Consider the following 20,904-nt stretch of genomic DNA (forward strand, 5'->3'; position numbering starts at 1 on the left):
GCCGGAGGACAGCGACGACGCGACGAACAGGAGTTACGTCGAGGACGCGATCGAACGGCTCAGGAAAATCGTGACCGGTGAGATCGAGAAGAAAAACGCGACGCTGAAGAACGACGCGCTCCGTTTGGACGAGGAATCCTACGACGCGAGAGAGCGCAAGATACGGCGCTTAGCCGCGCCGGAGGTCGGCACCGACGCGACGAACAGGAGCTACGTAGAGGGCGCGACTGGGCAACTGAAAAGCGTTTTGATCGAAGAGATTAAAAATAACAACGCGATCCGAGAATTGGGGAACGAAATCGCGGCGCTGGAAAACGTCGCGCTCCGTTTGAACGCTCAGGATTCCTACGACGCGTCGGGACGCAAGATACGACGCGTAGCCGCGCCGGAGGTCGGCGCCGACGCGGCCAACAGGAGCTTCGTCGAGGGAGCGATCACGGAGCTCGGAAAGACTTTGAGTGATGTAATAAAAGAATTTAAAAAAAAGTTTGTTGCTGTGACAAATAAGCTCAAGGTCGAACTCATCGCGATCAAAACCGTTTTACGGATTATCAAACAAAAATGAGCGTGGAGAAACGAAGACTCGTGGAGAAACGAAGACTCGTGGAAAAACTGCACGCGCCGGCGAGGAAGGTGGGATAGAGCACATGGAAATAGGAAAAAATTGACATCGACGCTCATTTTCTATAATATATTTTGTATATATTTATAAGATAACTTTTTATGAAAATATAAAAAAATATTATAAAAAAGTATTATAAATAGTATTATAAAAAAGTATTATAAATAGTATTATAAAAAAGTATTATAAAAAGTATTATAAAAAGTATTATAAATAGTAAGGTTTATTTTGATTCCAATCTTCAGGCTCCTCCTCATAGAGCTGGAGCCCGAAGAGACGCGTCAGGTCAAAAACATCCGCCACGTGGTAAATGGCCGCGATGTCTCGGCGGTACGACGTATCTTACCACAAATAATCGACGTCTTTTCGTTCTTCAGGCTCCTCCTCATAGAGCTGGAGCCCGAAGAGACGCGTCAGGTCAAAAACATCCGCCACGTGGTAAATGGCCGCGATGTCTCGGCGGTACGACGTATCGTACCACAAATAATCGACGTCTTTTCGTCGCCACCGCCTCTCCGCTTGTGTCCACGCTTGTAGGTCTTTATTAACGTAGCCCTTTACACTGATTTGAGTTTAAATAACATGCTGAAAACACACATTATTAAATACTGTATATATACTTTTAAAAATTATGTATGCTATTAATAATGAACATACTAACCTCCGGCGGGCAAAAGACCAAAGATGTCTTCCCATGTAACTGCATCTCCCACTGTATCGTATCATAAATGTGTAACATCCCCGTGCCCGGAACGTCTATTACCCACTAAAAATTGATTTTATAAAAAATAATTTATTAAAAATAATTTCATAAACATTTTTTATCACACACCTTTGGTAGGAGCGTGGCATCTATTGTTTCGTCATATCGGAATATCTATAAAAAAAAACATGTTAAGTGTGAGTTACTAACAGATAATTAAATAATTTTTTTTCCTAATTGTATATTAAACATGAGTCATTCATGTATACGATAATTACAAATTTCTTTTTTCCCTACTTATATATTTTAGAAAAAATATTACTTAAACGACTCACCGTCGATCTCGACCCACGAAAATCCTTCGCTGACGCTGCTGCTGCTGCTACCTGCACCCTCACCGTCCAAACCGGCACCCACGGCGCGTTCGAATCGCCGACGCAGATCCTCCCTCGAACCTTCCAGTCGCGCTATTCGAGCCACCAGAGCGGTCACGGCTCCGGTGTTGCCTCGCCCTCCGGAGCGTCCGACTCGACAGCTCTCCCGCAGGAGCTGGAGACACTCGTCGCATCGTCGTCTCCACGCGCGATATCCGTCCGCGTCGCGGACGTCCGCGGCGAGCAATTCGTCGCACTCTTTCTGCATGTTATCCAGAAGGGCCTTTCACCCTCGGGAACACAGAATTTCACTCGATCGAAAAGACGACGAGACCCGCAGCTGTAAATCCTACGTAGCTTCTCTCCTCCGAACACCGTCTGATAATAATGATGATATTTGAGCGGCAATTTACGCGTATAATCGTGCGCCCTAGCGGAATTTACCATCGTCGTCTTTATCCACGCGCGCTCGCGCGCAGTTCGCGCTCCGATCTCTCTCCGCAAATGATGAGTCGCCAGATTCCATCGCGCGTCCTCCTTCACCACCACCAACGCACATGCGTTTGATGATAACGACGTTTCGAGTTTCGCCGATTCTTCGTCCGAATCCGACGAGAACGCGGGCATGGGCTCGTAACAGCGCGATTCGCCGTCTGATTCCTCGGGACGAGTAATAACGGTGATCGTTCATTCGCGAGTACGCACATTGCTATTGCTACATTATCACCGCTGTCGGGTCTAAATCAATTAGACGTATAAATACCGTCCTCTATTCTTTTCAAATATATTTGGCAATAGAAAAACCTCCTGTTCAATTGGCGATCGGCGATTCCGATTTCGCGACGGATCAGATATTTCGTTACGTCGACTCTCCACGAATCCGATCTGCAACAATTCCTCACGAACGGTTCGCTTATTTTTGCGATCGGTTTTCTAATTTTAGGATTAAACACCGGTTTGCAAAGTTCTACGTACTCGTCGCTCATACCGCATTAAAAAACAACTTATTCCCGTTCCGATCGGTTCGCACCGCTCTGTCACGATACATTTGTCAATCCGCGTCACCGTATGCAGCGCCGTCGCGAGCAAAACTCTTTTTATACACGTTCGTTATCTCAACGTTTTGGTTTTCCATACCCAGAGATAAACTCTTTCCCCGGAAAAAAAAACGACAATTGCTCGCCGCATCGTTCGAGAAAAACAAAATGAAGATGTGACGTCGACAGCGATCTTCGGACGCGCGATGAAAAATTATATTCGCGAAACGTACGGTTCGGGTGAACGAAGAGAGAGCGGTATCGTCTCTCTCGGTCTCTCTCGATACAACGAGGCTGGTCGGAAAACCACATCCGGTACTATCTTGGTATTATTTTTATCGCATTTTTTTTGCTGATTATGACTGCTAGCTTTATATAATTTAACGAGTCGCTTTAGTTCGAGACTGTTTCTCCGTCGCGTAACGTCTTTTCAATTTTTTTTACGATTATGACTCCTCTCGAGCAGTTTGTGCCAGTTAAAGGTGTGGTGACTCTGGAGGAACTCCGGGCTGCCGATGCGGGGGAGGAAACCGCCCCTCCTACGCTGGTGGTGCCCGACTGGTTGGATGAGGGCTTTACCTACACTCGTCCACGTTTCCGCATCGGTCAGCGCGACTTTTTACCGGGTGGTGATCGGGGTGACCCGCCGGATATTATGGCGTTGTTCATGCTGTTGTCCGAGCTCCGTTTCCGTCTGTTGACGGGTCGGGGATATACTCTTCCACATGATGTTTAATCGTAAGTTTCATTAATTTATACATTATACATCTTTTTTATAAAATTAATTTGATTTAAATTTAACAAATAAAATACATATTACTGCCGTGCCTCGTTGACTCAAGTCTGTCGCGCGTGTTCCGCGAACCGCTCGCAAAATTGTAAATCGTACAGCGAGTGCACGGTGGTGATTGACATCACCAGACGAGCCGCGTTGGGTAGCTCCATACGCAAGATCGATAGGTTGTTTATCTGCGATCCGAATCGCAGCGTCAGGTCTCTGATCGATATCGGCGAGGGGAAGCGGGTTCCGGGCTCGACGAGGTTGGATCGCAGATTCTCCAATACGTCGCGTTTGCGCTCGATCAGTCCTTTCCACATATCGAGCGTCAGACAGATCTCCTTGCCTTGCTTGTCTCCCAGGGCGATATCCACGTACGAAGGCAATGGTACACCGTACCGCAGCGACTTAATCGTGACACCAATGGTTAAGTATTTGTAGCCAGTCGTCGTCAGCGGATAACGCGTCGTCAGGATGCGCACCGGAGCCACGACGATGATTTCGCGAAAAACGTCGTTGGGGGGTGAGAGCTGGGAACGCGACGTCCGACGATGATAATTATGATCATGATGACGATCGTCCGTCGATTCTATCCTTCGTCTCTTGCCGTTTTCGTTCACCTCCGAATCCGTCTCGGGCGCGCGAGGAGAAAGATCCCTCGGCGCGGGTCGATCGGCCAGCGTCGAGAACATTTCGCACTACGCGCTATGTCGTTTGTTTTCCAATTTTTTCCTGACGCGTCGTATTCGGCTGACGATGCGATACTGATGCTTTGGGTGCGACATATCGTGGTATAAGTACGAAAGTTCCCCACTTATATCGCGCAACGTGTGATGTGGTGTGGTGTGGTGTAGTGCGGGGATCAACGCGGTTCCCCTATCCCCGTTGGTCGGAAAGCCGAACGCCGTCCTCGTCGTCGTCGTCCGAATCGCCGATCGGTGACGTTAAATCGCTGACGCGCACGAATCGATCGAGAAGATCGCGCAACTGTTTCAACAAATCGTTCTTAGGGCAGACGATATTCAGTATCCGCAGATCGAATTTTCCAGCCGCCGTGACGGTCTTCGTAAATTCGTTGAATCTGTAGTACTGCGTCCGAGTGGTGAAGTACAGATTGCCGTCGATGTATCGGAAAATCGACGTAACGCCGATCGGTATTCCGGGAAACGTCGCCTCGAGAGGCGTAAATCTGACAACTCTGTGAAATGGTCACATTCGTTTATCTCGCCCACCGAGTCGCCGTTGAACAGCACGAAGGAACGTCCTCTGTGGGTGTTCACCGCTCCGTTGATCTTCGTCTTTGCGGGAAATCCAAGTTCCTGTAGGGATTTCGGCCAATTTGGCCGCAGAGTAAGTTCCGGATATTGAACCAAGTACACCAAATTATCCACGAACACCACGACATCGCCGGACGGCGATTGATAGGCGGCGGTCACGCGCGTGTAATTGTCGTGAAGAAAGCTCATATGATTCGACAGGGCCAGAGGTCCGTTGTACGTCCTGCCGTCCAGAGCGAACGACCAATCGTAATGCCTGTACAAGATGAACATTCGATTTCCCACGATCAATATCGCGTTTACGCGATCAAGGGCGCACAGATCCGGCGACGGCAGTGGTGGCGGTGGCGCCGGCGTCTGCGGGGGATCGTTCGCCAATTTCTCGCCGTACAAACGTTGAATGTCGACGATGTCGTATCTGTCGAGCTTGACCGGGTACTGCTTGTCGGGCGTGAACGCGAACATCACCGAAGTCCTGCGCTTGTTGTGCAGCAATCCAAGAGAGTGACCGATCTCGTGCGTCAGCGTGTAATGAAGGGAGAACTTATCCGAGGAATTCTTACTGACGAAAATGTGCCACGGCTCGTCTCCGTCGACGTGCACCTCGGAGACGAAACCCGGCCTCTCGTCCATCGGGAGAAACGCGTGGGCGAGCACGCCGCCGGGGCCGTCAAATTTGTCCGTCCAATTTGGGCCGTTCACCTCGACGTTCATGTTACCGTGATGCAGGCGTCGCCAAGATATCACAATGTCGGGATTCAATCTGGAGCGTTCGAACGTCAATGCCGAATGCTGCGACCACACGTCGAACGCGGCCTGCGCCGTGCTCAACTCGCTCTCGGAGGCTAGGTAAAAATCCCATGAAGCTGAAGTTGGCAGCCAAAACTTAGCAGCCAGCAGGGCCGAATAGGGTATCGCAGGCCCCCCGAAATAAAATCCGGTAAATTTTCTTCAAAAAAATCACAAAGACGCCACAGCAAGTATAGAATACGAATCTGAAGCGATCTTGGCAATGACAAAGTTAGTTAACTAATTAAAAAATTAATTAACAATTAAATAATAGTCAAAACACACACGCATATCCGTTCGGAACCCAAAAAAATCACAGAGACTGTACAGCAAGTGTAGAATAAGAATCCGAAGCGACCTTGGCAATGACGAAGTTAGTTAACTAATTAAAAAATTAATTAACAATTAAATAATAGTCAAAACACACACGCATATCCGTTCGGAACCTTTTTTTTTTTTTTTTTGTTTAACGTGAGGAAATCTTCCACTGCTGGGTTCCTGGGCAATGCCCGGTATGTGGCCCAGCAGCCCCCTCTGGTAGAGGGGGAAGACCCCCCGGCCTTTCAAGAGAGACAAGGGGAGTGTGGGATTCTACGCCCATTGCATTCGATAAAGTGCAATGGCGCAGCCTACCCACTAAAACCTCACGGGTGACCCTATCTGCGCATTAATAGGAATGTCCAGGAACTGATGTATGCGTCTGGACACCCCTTGCGCTGAGCTTATGCTCCCTACCCTGGGCAATGCCCAATTGATCTAATGTGACGGAGCGGACACCACCCCGCTCCGTCACCCTTATCCGTGTGCCAAAAAGGGCTTTTATAGCCTTTATCTTATAGACCCCCTCGTCGGTAGGGAAGTCTTTCAGTGCACACTGCCTTCACTTGCGGTTCGTATCCGCAAGTACACCTTTCGAAAGGTGTCGTAGGTCAGATTTGGCCTATTTTTCTATCTTCTTCGCACATTCATCGCAGCATGGTCGTATTGTTCTCGACGAATGCGCTCTGCTGTTTCCTTAGCTGACATAACTCTTCCGCAAAAGGAAAGGAATGCACGCCACTTCTCCACGTCTTCGACCGACTCCGCCACGACGGCCGGAAGGGAAAGATCCATTCCAATCACCTCTCGCAGAACACGGCGCTGTTCATCCCAAGCAGGACATCCTTCCAAAGTATGTTGGGCTGTGTCCCTCTTTTCGTTACAATGATGACACCTAGTGTCTATCTCTTTGCCAATGCGACACAGGTACTCACCGAAACACCCGTGTCCGCCGAATGTGAGTCCGCGCCCCCGTCCGCCCAGCCATTCATCCAGGTGGGGCAGTATAGCATCAACAGTTCTTCTGCCGTACTTAACCACGGCTGGATTCGATAACTGTTGTCGCCATTTCTCTATTAGGGCTTCCTTAGCCTGGAGCTTTATAATTCTACTAGCTCTATCCCATTGTTTTCCCCTCGGTACTAGTAGCCGTCTTGTTCGCCTGTACACCTCGGCGTAACTGTCGGCCACCAATTCGAGAGGCGGAAGTCCCGCCAACACCGTCGCTGCGGCATGCGACACCGTACGGTATGCCCGTGACGCTCTTATGGCTACCACTCGTTGGACCCGGTTTAATTGGGTCTTAATGCGGGCTGAACTAGCCGCTATAGGTGCCCATATTGGGGCGCCATAGAGCGCCACGGATTGCACCACCGCCACGTATAATCGGCGAGCATGACCACTCGCCCCCCCAAGATTCGGCATCAGCCGAGCTAGACTATTAGCTGTCGCCATCATTCTGGGGGTTATGCGAGCGAAGTGCTCACTAAAGCCCCAAGTCTCATCGAGTCAGAGGCCCAGTAGTTTCATACTAGCCCCTACCGGAACGCGGACCTCCTCCACTTTTATATATACACCTGGTGGTTTTCCCATAGAACCATCATGGAAGTAGACGGCTTGGGTTTTTTGGGGAGCCACCCGAAGTCCCAGTCTTTTTATTGCGGCCACCACACACGCCACCGCAACGTTTGCTCTTCTCCGAGCCTCTTCCCATGTTTCTCCCTCCACCCCCAGGAAGGTATCATCCGCAAATGCGTTTAACCAACGTCCAGGGGGAAGAGGGGTTCTGAGCACTGAATCGTACCCCAAGTTCCATAGTAATAGACCAAGTACCGATCCCTCCCAGAAAACATTTTGATATTCATTGAATATACATTGCATATACATCAGTGGATATCACATATCCTATAGACATACAATGACACACAAATGACATACATTGGATGTCATAGGTATGTACAAATGCAACGCGCTGTATGTACACTGTATGTCCATGTAACATACATGTGTATATTTGCTGCATATTCTATGTATATGTATGTGTACATACAGAGAAGTACATATATAGCAGATACCTTCCTTCATATACAATGAATATTTAGTGGACATCTCATGTATGTGTATTCCATATACGTCTGTGAATATGACTTATTATATGTATATACAGTGATGTATAAACAATATTTATTGGACATCTCATGTATATGTATTCCATATACGTCTGTGAATATGACTTATTCTATGTATATACGGTGATGTACATTGGATATCCTATTTATATATAAATTTAATGTTCTGTTTATACATTGTATATCCATACAATATATATGCGTATAGATGAGGTACATTCCATGTACATTCGTGGAAAGTATATGACAGATAATTTACATATACACCAAATATTTTTTCATATCCAATGTATGTAAATTGCATCTATATACATCTATGGATGATATTCTATGTATATAAATGATATTCTATGTATATACAGTGATCTACAAATGAGGCACATTGTATGGATATATATACGTGCATTATATATGTACATATTAAAGACATCCAATGTAAATCGTTTGTAGATCACTATACATGCATAGAATATGCCATACACGAATATACACTGTACATAAATTTAATTACTAATATATCTTGTATTGTATTTACAGATATAGGTACTTGCAATAAAAACAATATACGTATTTACGAATATATATATATATATATATTTATATATTTTTAATATACATTACATCCATATAACATATTATATTATAATATATTATAATATATTAAAATCAAACTTTGAAATATTTTAAACAAAAAATTAAACATTATTTCTTTGGTCACAGTAGTCCATAAATAAGAAACTTAAAATATAAGTACGTTAAATTACAATTTATTAAGGAGCTTGTTTTAAAAAGTACTTTATCTATTTGAAAAAATAAACGGATCAAAATGTTTGTATAATATTAATACTGTTAATAATTAATACATAAAATATCTTGTAAAAAAATTGAAACAATTTTGTGTTTAAGACAAAATTGTTTCAATTTTTTCTACTGTACGTTACATCTACTGATCCCTCATTACAGCTATATTGAATTATGATGTCAGAAGCAAGAAATAACATGAGGTTTTTTTATAAAATATATACATATATCGAAATAAGATTTTGAATGTAATTATTGTGTTTGATAACATGAATTAGTAAAATCCGTCAAACTCCCTATTTGTTAATAAATATGCGTATAACTTATTTGCATATGTCCTACATTTTCAGTAAACGTGGACATGATTGAGCAAGATTATTTACAGCTACTTGCAGATTTACGAAGTACAAAAAAGTATTTGACGGATTTCATTAATTCATATTATTGCTCAAATAATCTTATTTATTTCAATATAATTTGCAAGAAGAGCTTCATATAATTTCTTGCCTCTGACGTCATATTTTATAATATGGTTTAATTAAGCCTTAACTAATATTTTATAAATAAAGCAAGAGCTACAAAAATTTTATGTGTATTAGAGTATTAATATTAGATTTAGCATTTTTTATAAACTTTAATTTGGAGTACCTATGTAAAACAAAAAATTTTGCATTACCAAGTAAAAAAACAAAAATTATATGTATGGATATGTATGGAAACAGTAATTGTATAAAAATCAAAATTAATATTTATATAATATAGAAAAAGTAACGCGTTTTCAGAAACAAAAAATACGGTAACTTTAGCATATTCTATTTATAATCTATATCCCAAATAGCAACATATATTATTTTGATGTCAAATGATCTTATTCAAACGTCAAATGAGGTCATTTTAACATCAAATTACGTGATTCCCTACCTGGGAATACTACTAATATTTTATTATATATGAAATCAATGTAATATTATATATATTATATAATATCAATATAATATTCAAGCAATCTGTTCCAAAACTTGCCTAATCTATTTTGACATTAAATTTTATGAGTGAAAAAGAATTAGTACATCTCTTTATTAATAAACTTTGGTAATTTTCTACAAAAGTGCAAACGAAAATATAATCATAGACATGATTATATAAGATTTTTTTGTGAAGCGCAATCTGAACAAAAGGCATGTTTAATTAATTTTTATATAGAAAAATGTATGAGGCAAGTTTTTGAACGGAATACTTTCATTATAAGTACCCATAAAAGCTTACACTATATAAAAACGCTTAAAATTAAAAACTACAAATTAAACTGAAAAATATAGTTTTGTTTTCTTTATAATATTCTTTATATTTATAAAGAATCATTAACACTATTTAAATTGTCTTTAATGGAAATGGTGAACAAACGTCATTTTGATTTAAAACATTTTTAAGAGTTGCAAATATAATTTCATTTAATTACAAATTAAAATGTAATTTTTAATTGTATGAAATTAATTTAACAATTACAGTTTCAAAATTTTTTAAATAATTTCAAATTCTGCTTATAAGTGTAATAGTGGGAAAGAAACGTATCGACCTTTAAATGGTAGAACTATTAATTTCCTATTAATGTCATCAATGGACCACATTTCAAGTAAATTATTATGTTTTTCTATATACTGTATGTTAAACAAAGATGAATTACATGGTTTAGAGTAAAAATCATTTTGCAATCTGTAGCTATAACCTAACAGAACTATTGAATTTTTATGGCTAACAAAATTTTTTATTTCAATTATTGTTTTATTTTTTAATTCTACAAATCGGTCAGCAATTCTATTAATATTTAAACAATATTCGGCAGTTTTAAGTTTTTTGTACTGAGGAGGATTACAAGTATTTATTAAAGGGCCATCAGAATGTTCCATTAACAATTCTGTAGACAAATTATCATCAGTATTCTTATTGTTAGTAGGTCTTAAAATATTATTCTCTTCAACGATTCGACGAACAACTTGTTGTAAGGGTTGGGAAGATTTACGAACCATTTTTTTTAATTTTTGCATAAAATTTTCAAATGGAAATGCACTAAAATTGTCTAGCGAACCAAATAATTTTACACAATCAGTTAAGTGCAAAAAATTATGTATATTATGAGAAATGAAATCTGGACCGTAAATTTTAATAGAATTAGTAATAAAATGCTTCATGAGCTCGTGAGCGTAAGAAATAAAATGTTCATACTTTGAATAATAATTACTGATTAAGATAGTGCTTGCTAAGCTAAGGGTAATAAAATTATTGTAAACTTTAGGAGACAGTACTTGTTTTAAGACTATTGGACCTGTATATAATAAAAAGAGTCTAAATTCAGTAGCCTTATATCGCTTGCATTCTACTATAGATCGAGTCTTTCGTGAAAATTCACAAGGAATATATTTTCTTAGTTTAAGAAGCAAATTAGTAATATCATTAACATCCTTTGCACGTAATTTGTGAGGAGGTCTACCGAATATCCACCCATAGCGTCTATTGCATAGCAATCTCTTAGTTCCGCCTAACAAAAGATTGTGCATATAGTCCAAGGGCACGTTATCAATAAAATTAAAGTTTGGAATGTTAATGAAAAGAGTTTCACCAACGTGATGTTCTAGATGAAGTTTATTTCTAAAAGAATCATTAGTTCTTTTTACAAGATTTTCCGTTTCAACGAAACAAATAACATTGTTAATCATTTCTCCTTCTTGATTGCACTTTGTGCAGGAAAAGTAGCCTGAATGACTTTTAAGTGATAGTACAAATGATTTTGCAGGTGTATCACAGATTAACATTTCAATTTTAAATTTGCATATAACGGTCTTGATTAATATACCATTTGTTGTTAACTTTGCACATTCATTAACAAAATCAAGTAAAAAATCATTGGAATTTGGTTTATCATGTCCATGATAAAGAGCTACTAAGAAAACTTTATTTTTAAGGGCTTCGATTGTGTTATGTGTTGACAATCTGGTTGGTGTTGTGCGAATGAGATTAAGAATGTCAGGAATGATGAAGAAGCGTAAAGAGCAAAAAAGTTTAACACAAAGAATTTAGGAACAGCATAAACATAGATCACAAGAATGAATGGTGCGTAGATCAAAGATGTTTAATATGAAAGACGTAGAAAAATCAGGAACGTAGAACGCAGGATGAATGGCGCGCAGATCAATGATGTTTATCGCGCAGGACGCAGGAAAATCAGAATCGTAGATCGCAAGGATGAATGGCGCGCAGGAAAGGATGTCTAGCGCGCAGATCACAGGAACGTAGAACGCAAGGATGAATGGCGCGCAGAGCAAGGATGTCTAGCGCGCAGTTGATCTCGTTGAGCTGAGCGGTTAGCAAGGTAATAGCGGTAATCTCAGAAGCGGTGTATCAAACAGTCGCGGGTATCAACAGAGTAACGTAAGTCAACAGTCGTGGTTATCAGATCAGAGTAATGTCGCGGTAATCTCAGAAACAGTGTATCAAAACAGTCTGTCGAAATCTCCCATACAGCCTCGAGCTGTTCGTCACAACGCAATCTTTCACACAGCCTCGTGCTGTTCGTAACCACGTAATCTCCCACACAGCCTCGTGCTGTTCGTAACATCGCAATAATCGTGCAACGGCTGAACTCAAAGCCAGGCGGTAATCTCGCAAATTTGATGCTGCCCATATGAATTCTCCAAATAATTTAAAAGTCTCAAAAAAGGGGTATCAATTCGTCATTCGGCGTATTCGGTGTATCAACGTAATTCAGCATTATGATAAACTCAAAGCGGTGTATCAAAAACGTCATTCGAAATCTCTTTACAGTTTCGAACTATTCGTCATCAGCGGTGTATCAAAAAACATTCATTCGAAATCTCCTTACAGTCTCGAACTGTTCGTCATCACGTAAGAGGTCTGAATCTTACATCGCAGTCTCGAACTGCTCGATCACCTTTAAAGGTGTACGCAAGAACATTCGTTGTCCTTCACCATAATATAAAGCTGATCGCAAAAAGCTACGCGGTAATCACGCAACATCGTGTTGCCCGTCATGACCTCGAACGTATGAATCCGCGGTTAACTCAATCGTAGTAAAGCTTACTCTTACCTTTAAACTTCTATATACCTTCTTACGTATAAAGACGACGAATTCGAATAATCCGCTATGACTCCATCATTCGAGCAATCCGCTATGACTCCATCGAATCTCCTTTCGAAACTCCCTTCGAAATGTCTCCGTCGAATCTCCTTTCTCCGTCGAATATCCTTTCTGTACGTCTCCGTCGAATCTCGCACTCCACTCTTTCGAATTCGCACTCTTTCGAACTCGCACTCTTTCGAACTCACACTTTTTCGACTTTATCCCTTTTATCTTTCGTTACGATATTTTCCTTTTCAAAATAGTTCGCGATATCGGAGAGAGAAGTAAGCAGACAGACAAGAAAAAAAAAACAACAACACGAGAAATTCATCGTTGCTAAAATCGATTCTCTGAAGCCGCGTTCGTTGATCGTCACGCTTTCCTCGATCGCGCTCGCGACGTCCAAACCGACGTTAAAGCGGCGTTAATTTCGAAACAGATTGATTTGACGGAACACAAAATGGGCCAAAATGAGCTTGCAGAACTTTTACTCAAAGGTAGCCCATCAATATTAACTGCAAGAAAAAACTCTGTGCTGGACGTTACATTTATATTAAGAGCAATGCATAAAGAATTTAATGTTTCAGCTATCCCGAAATAGTGAAATAAACCCGATCCCATTTTTGTACCGTATGCTTTGTTAGGCGTTTTTAAAAGAGTTCGAGGGTCTGCTGGTATATTATTGGTGCAATAAGAAGGATCTTCGCGCAAAATAGTAAGCAACTCTCTCAGTGCAGATAAACTAATGTTGTTTTCTACAGCCCATTTAGCAAGTTTGGAAGATAACTGCTCACTATTTTCAACATGATCTGAACATAAACTTGTTTTCCTAATTATGCTATCAGAACTATGGGTGGGTTGTTCGTCGAACGTCAAATTATCAATGTCTACATAACTCGAACCAATGTTCTCGGTATCAGAATTATGAGTAACTTTATTATTTGAATAGCTGTAACGATTGGTTTTATCATTTTTATTTTCAACCGTTGAATTTGGAACATGAAATTGATAAGTACTATTAATAATTGCTACAGATTGCTTTACTTTTTCTCTAATATATCTACACCGTTTTTCTCTGAAACTTTTTTTTTCATTCATTTTAATTCAAAATATTGAACATATATATACTATAAAATACTATAAGCTTTAATAACCACAATTACTATAAATGATAACTAATTCCCTGCATTCGTTTAATACTAAATTTATTATCCAAACTAAAAACAGCTATATTTTTCAGTTCAATGTCTCATAATAGATTTAATATTAATTACTAAAAATTAAAAATATGTTTATAAATTTTATATGTAATAACAATACATATAAAAGCAGTAATGCTTAGTCAAGACTAAACTATCAGTCTGTTCAAAAGAGAATAAAATTTACGTACGTTGAAAGCACATATTTTATGAATGTAAATGGCTACGTATCTTCGTCGTCCTGAGCATTTGCAGGTGGGTTAGGTTGAACTTGGTTAATCTTTTTTTGTGCATTAAAGTATCGATCCTTACTTCTGACGAGCCAAGCTTTTATGTGATTTATTGCTTCGAGTTCAGTGGCGTTTTGAATTTTTGGATTTTTACGAACGACATCTGAAAATCATTAAAAAATTAATAAAATGTATATTTTTATAAAACAAGAATGTTTAATTTATAAGATTATTTATTATTTTTATCTATTAACTTATTACGTTTACCTAAAATGACAGCTGCAATGTTTAAATTTTTGAATGCTTTCTTCTTTTTCGCACCTTCCCAAGAGTATAGCATTCCGACTTCGTTTAATAGAATTCTATACATTATTCTTTTAATCAACTCCTTTACGTTGGATCCTCCTATACGACTCAGCTCTTCAGTCTAAAACAGTGTGCTCAGAATTAGATTTTTGGACCGATATCTGAAACGATCTCTCCGATCCCTCCACGTTTAAAGCTCGACGGCCGAACCACCGAACTCGCGTATAATCAATGCCGTATATACATAAACTAATTCTAAATATTCCTATATTTCTGTTGTAGCAGCGAGTAAAGCCGGAAGTTGCAAGTTGATTTCCCCTAATGCTTTCTCATTCTATCATATGATCAATATAATAGAGTAAGAAAGCACTAAAAGAAAATCAACTATCTCATTCGCAAATTCCGGCTTTATTCTGTAGACGTAATGTTTGTTTTATGTCATTAACGTGTCTACATGAAATATGCTGGGATTTCTACCAAATCGTCTTAATAATATTATTAAAAATATATTATTACAATATACACATATATATATATATATATATATATATATGTAATGTATATAATATAGTTTACATATGCAAGGTATTTTAAAAATGGAATGATTAATTAATCGGAAATTGATTGAGAATCTAAAAACAAAAAAAATTGATGAACATAGCTCCGGAAATGTGTTGATTTTGAGATAACGCCATTTTTATGTTGAAATTTCAAATTACTTTGCTTTAAAACTTTTTGTCAAAATTAAAAGAGATAATTTTTAAAATTTATAACATAACTAAAAACTTGTAAAAATTATCAAAATTTGTGAAAGCCACTTTTTCTCTTTCAATTTTGACAAAAAGTTCTCAAGTAGAGTAATTTGAAATTTTAACATAAAAATGGTTATCTCTTAATCTCAAAATCAATAGCCGGAGCTATGTTCATATGAATTTTTTTCTTGATTTTAAATTCTCAATCAATTCCCGAACCAATTCATCACTTCACTTTTAAAATATCTTATTGTATATCTATTATATACATTATCATTATATTTTAAAATATCTTGTAATCTATTATATACATTATCATTAGAATTCTGACAAAAAATTATAAAGTAAAGCAATTTGAAATTTCAACATAAAAATATTTTAAAGTTATTAAAAATTAACGTTTACTTTTGAAATATATCTTATATAATACATATTAATAATATAAATTTTATTAATATTTAAATATTTAAAATATAAAAATTTTAATGATGATTTACTTTAATTGGTCTAGCGAGCACTAGTCTAAAAATTTTTTTAAATAAAGGCTATTATATATAGAGAGAAATCAACATAAAATTTAATACATATTAAGTCGTTATTATAAAATAAAATTCATATAAAAATTGAGATAAAAAGTCTATTCGTACCAATGCTACTTTATTATCCATTGATGCGTTAATCCATTCTTCTACCTTAATTAATGATTCTTCGGTCATTGGAAACAAATGTACGATTTTCGAAACTTCTGATTTATCAATATTTACGAGAGCTTCGGTGTTTACTTTTGTAGTATTAATGATAATGTCGATGCTATCCAACATGTTATTAACTTTTAGGTGTAATAAGCTTATTTCTTTCAGTAGTTCCTTCTGAAATTCTGAAATTTAAGAATTAACAATAATTTACTAACATTTCACACAAATATATGTGTAAATAGAAATATTCATAAAATATAAAAGAATAACATTATAATACAAACATAATTTACTCACTTGCATTTAATGACTGATATTTTGAAAAAACATCCTCGCTTACGACAACCGAATTTGCAGTTGATGCAGAATTTGTCTGTGTAATATCTGTAAAAAATAAAAAATAATATGGTATATTACAATTTATTTATTAGTTTGTAATAATAATTAACAATTTGTTGCCACCACATATAGTCATCAACAATATTTCAAAAGAAACCATATATGTATATTATATGCAACAGTTCAATTGTGAGTTTTACTCATAGATAATAATATTCACCATTCACTGTTTTTTCTGAGTTTAGAAAAGATGTAACGGGGTAAATATTTCCATCATTCGAGTCATCATCTAAGGATGTTTCATCAGTATCTGAGAATCGTTTATTTCGATTTTTATTATCTCTTTGCTTTTTTCGTATGTGTTCTCTTCTAATATCTTCATTATTCGAAGATAGCTCATTAGTAGTTTTCGCTTTATTAGCTTTTTTCTTGGCGAGTTTTAAATTATCTAACGACAAAAAACATTTTTAAAAAGTTATTATGTATGTAATGAAGTATGCATAAAAAAATCATTATTAAAATGTAATAATAAGTGTTTAGCTATATTGAAAATATATAATTAATTAATTTAGGATTTGCAGTCTGCACATCAGAAAATATATATTAAAAAGATTAATAAAAAGAAAAAATATAAATAGTCAGAAAAAAGCTGCAAAATATTAAGATAAAGTTAATAAAAGGAAAAATAAGTCAAAAGTGTTTAAAACTAGATAAGGACTTGTTGTGTATTTTCATATTCTTATATAATTAATTAAGCTTACCATATTGCCCCAAGATTGCAGCAGGATATGTTTTCCATAATGAACGATCCGGAGTCTGTTGATGTTTTATCTTTTCTTCAATAGCAGTACTATTACAAGACTCTGGTGGCCAATAACAGGTCGAAGTTCTTTCGCAATACCAGTTTTTTGGTACAGCTTCAACAGTATTTTCCAAATCAAATTTAACTACAAGCCAGGGCATCTTAAACTATTTAGTAAAATTTTTTACATTAATACAAAACAATGTTACAGTATCTTTTGTTTTTTATTACATTAACCCTCATTCTTTCTCCTCTTAAAATTAATTAAAAAATAATTAACAAATTATTTAGAGTATTGTACAGAAAATATATATTTAAATTAAAGAAAAATATATACTTTATTTAAATTAACAAGAAAAATATTTATAAATTAAATTATAAAAACAATTATTATAAAAAAGAAATTGTAGATTATAATTAGCTTTAATAAAAGTTTCTAAACTCATTCAATTAAAAAAAAATTTACTATATTCAATAAATTTTCATTTTCTAAAATATCCAATAAATTAATTAGCAATCTATTAAATGTAGCCAATTAATATATACGTAATCAATTAATAATCAATATATACATATAATATATTGTATATAAATTAATAATTCAATAATTTTAATAAAAATTTAAATAAAATTAATTTTTTTTATACATTAAACTTTTCATCATACTTTCATAAAATATTTGATTATATAAAGAAATATTTTTTGCTAAGATTATTTCGACTAGCTCCAATTTCTAACTACCTCTAAGAATCGAGAAGTCAATAAATCGAAATCACGGACGCGACAGTTTTCCCAATCACATTCATATTTTACGGTAACGTAACATGCGCAACAAAAGGACAAACGTGAAATTTTCTGCCAATGCGACACGAACTAATAAACCGCATCTACATAGGCTGCGTTCAATAATTCACTACCAGAGTAAAAAGTCTATAGTTCATCTTATGTATAAACGCAGACGCGACACATACACACTTAATACGACATAATTTTACATGAGATGAGTACACACACAGGCAAAAATGTACAACACAAGCAAAAGACGATAGACGACGACTCGCCTGTGTTTCACGTGGTCCCGTATCTCCGAGAGGCCGAGCACAATCACTTATTTTATACTAGCCGAATCTATACAAACCAATCTTGGTCGCTTATTTCGCTTGAGACCGGTCACTCGAAATAATTTTTAACAGCAATAACATCACCGAAAATTATCAAATTCACTAATGGCAGCCACGTTGCCGGCATGACTCGAAAACACGAAAATGTAGTAAACAAAGTCCTAGAGCGATTAAAGAGTTTGTTTCACAGAAAAGCAAGTTATCTTACCAGCTTACGATCTCTTCTTTTTTGAAGATTCGGCGTACTTTATTTTTTGAGGGACACTGCACACGTTTTTTGGCTCGTACACGAGGAGATTCGTCTCAGGTCACAGCACACGGAGAGAGCGAGGATGGTAGATCCTGCTCGATACGTGATTGATAGTAGTGACATCCTACTACATGTGCGACAATTGAGGCATGATGCGCAAGCCAATGACCGATAAGCATATGGCCGTCGCGGTTTAAGCCCCGGACACACACTTTTTCGTAACAGTAACAGTAAAGTTTCGACCAATCGCGTTGCTCGATTCAGGAACGTACGGCCATACGTTCCCGATTCAAGCAACGCGATTAGTCGAAACTTTACTGTTACTGTTACGAAAAAGTGTGTGTGGCCAGCTTTAGTGCGCACAAGCAAATACCATGCTGAGACAAAAGTGTGGCTTTATCTAATAGCGTTTTCGATTGAAGCGGATTTGATCGACCCGAGATCGATTAATGACGTCACGTGTTCTGTCTCGGGTTATTAGGGATTCATCGAAATATCAAACTTAATTTATTATATTATATAATGTTATTCAATTTCTCAAGTTTTTACCTTTTGTGGTTGTGGTTAAACGGGACGCCACTATTTATTATAACCAGAACCTGAACCAGATTCAAACAATTTCAGGTTGAACATATGTTCACATGGAAACGAGTTTAATCGACCTCGGGTCGATCAAATCCGCTTCAATCAAAAACGCTATAATTAGCGCATTAATCGCCATTGATTTACTCGCTGAGCTGATTTTGTTTTTTTGTCGCAAATATGCTGATCCGTAATATTTTGATCATTGTAATATTTTGGCTGCTGTCGAGCGCTTTTCATATTTCGGCAGATGATATTAGACGACCCCCAAGAGTTCATAATACCGTTATGGCTCTGTACGCATCAAAGATCAGTGCGCTTAATTTTGATTTGTCCGATACCGGGCAACATCGCCGACAACGATCGACCTCGTTGTCGAACTCTTAACGACTAGTAAATTTTCAAAAATTTTGCAATTTTTATTTTACTAAAAAAATTTTTTTAAATACAGCGTAAAAAATAAAATTCTAAACAAATTTAATTTTAATATAAATATATATATTTTTTAAATATTATAAAATATAAATTGTAAAGAGTATAAATATAATATTAAAATATATTATAAATAAAAAGTATATATTATTTCAAAAAATATGTATTTTTTATCATTAGTTATTCTTTACAATTTTTATTAAATAATTCAGTAGCCGTTACGCCACCAATAAAAATTACATGTAGAGATAATAAACCTCTCTATAGCTTTATCAGATAAGAAAATAATTATATTGTTATTTTAATAATGGAATAGATTGATTCTACCTTATTCCTTTAAAAAAAACACTAATAACAACTGTATTTTCATGCATATATTTACTTGTTGCATGAACATGGATGGAATAATGTATATATTATGTATATTCTATCATCTCGAATGAATATACATATCACATATATCTATACAATATTCTATGAATATTCATACATATATATACATCCATGTATGTTGCATGTATGTGCATTCGATGTACATACATGGAATGTACAAGACGTATATGCTGTGTATATTTCAGCTATCATCTTAAATAAATATACATATCACACATATCTATACGATATTCTATGAATATTCATAAATATATATACATCCATGTATGTTGCATGTATGTGCATTCGATGTACATACATGGAATGTACAAGACGTACATGCTGTGTATATTTCAGCTATCATCTTAAATAAATATACATATCACACATATGTATACGATATTCTATGAATATTCATAAATATATATACATCCATGTATGTTGCATGTATGTGCATTCGATGTACATACATGGAATGTACAAGATGTATATGCTGTGTATATTTCAGCTATTATCTTAAATGAATATACATATCACATATATCTATACGATATTCTATGAATATTCATAAATATATATACATCCATGTATGTTGCATGTATGTGCATTCGATGTACATACATGGAATGTACAAGACGTACATGCTGTGTATATTTCAGCTATCATCTTAAATAAATATACATATCACACATATCTATACGATATTCTATGAATATTCATAAATATATATACATCCATGTATGTTGCATGTATGTGCATTCGATGTACATACATGGAATGTACAAGACGTACATGCTGTGTATATTTCAGCTATCATCTTAAATGAATATACATATCACATATATCCATACAATATTCTAT

General features: G+C 36.8%; 2 protein-coding genes across 2 annotated transcripts; both read right to left on the bottom strand.

The window, feature by feature from the left end:
* Nucleotides 1-1,023: 1,023 nt before the first annotated feature.
* Nucleotides 1,024-2,854, bottom strand: LOC143908259 (uncharacterized). Its single transcript, XM_077425758.1, has 3 exons — nucleotides 1,661-2,854; nucleotides 1,284-1,499; nucleotides 1,024-1,207 (listed from the first exon to the last, which is right to left on the bottom strand). The coding sequence occupies exons 1-2, from the start codon at nucleotides 1,965-1,967 to the stop codon at nucleotides 1,486-1,488; spliced, it is 321 nt and encodes a 106-aa protein (XP_077281884.1). The 5' UTR covers nucleotides 1,968-2,854; the 3' UTR covers nucleotides 1,024-1,207; nucleotides 1,284-1,485.
* Nucleotides 2,855-14,062: 11,208 nt separating this feature from the next.
* Nucleotides 14,063-18,900, bottom strand: LOC143908251 (uncharacterized). Its single transcript, XM_077425751.1, has 7 exons — nucleotides 18,616-18,900; nucleotides 17,246-17,453; nucleotides 16,705-16,932; nucleotides 16,443-16,529; nucleotides 16,098-16,327; nucleotides 14,660-14,819; nucleotides 14,063-14,555 (listed from the first exon to the last, which is right to left on the bottom strand). Exons 2-7 carry the CDS (start codon nucleotides 17,445-17,447, stop codon nucleotides 14,386-14,388), a joined length of 1,077 nt encoding a protein of 358 aa, XP_077281877.1. The 5' UTR covers nucleotides 17,448-17,453; nucleotides 18,616-18,900; the 3' UTR covers nucleotides 14,063-14,385.
* Nucleotides 18,901-20,904: the final 2,004 nt, after the last annotated feature.

The sequence above is a fragment of the Temnothorax americanus genome, unplaced genomic scaffold (assembly GCF_048541705.1).
Source record: "Temnothorax americanus isolate GAGA-0224 unplaced genomic scaffold, ASM4854170v1 Scaffold90, whole genome shotgun sequence".
NCBI lineage: Eukaryota > Metazoa > Arthropoda > Insecta > Hymenoptera > Formicidae > Temnothorax > Temnothorax americanus.

Excerpts from the sequence above, each read along its gene's own strand:
- LOC143908259 (XM_077425758.1), bottom strand. The coding sequence starts at position 1,967 with ATGCAGAAAGAGTGCGACGAATTGCTCGCCGCGGACGTCCGCGACGCG.
- LOC143908251 (XM_077425751.1), bottom strand. The coding sequence starts at position 17,447 with ATGCCCTGGCTTGTAGTTAAATTTGATTTGGAAAATACTGTTGAAGCT. Across the intron at positions 16,328-16,442 it reads ATATCAGTCATTAAATGCAA|AATTTCAGAAGGAACTACTG; the intron begins GTGAGTAAATTA and ends CTTAAATTTCAG. Across the intron at positions 14,556-14,659 it reads CATTGCAGCTGTCATTTTAG|ATGTCGTTCGTAAAAATCCA; the intron begins GTAAACGTAATA and ends AATGATTTTCAG.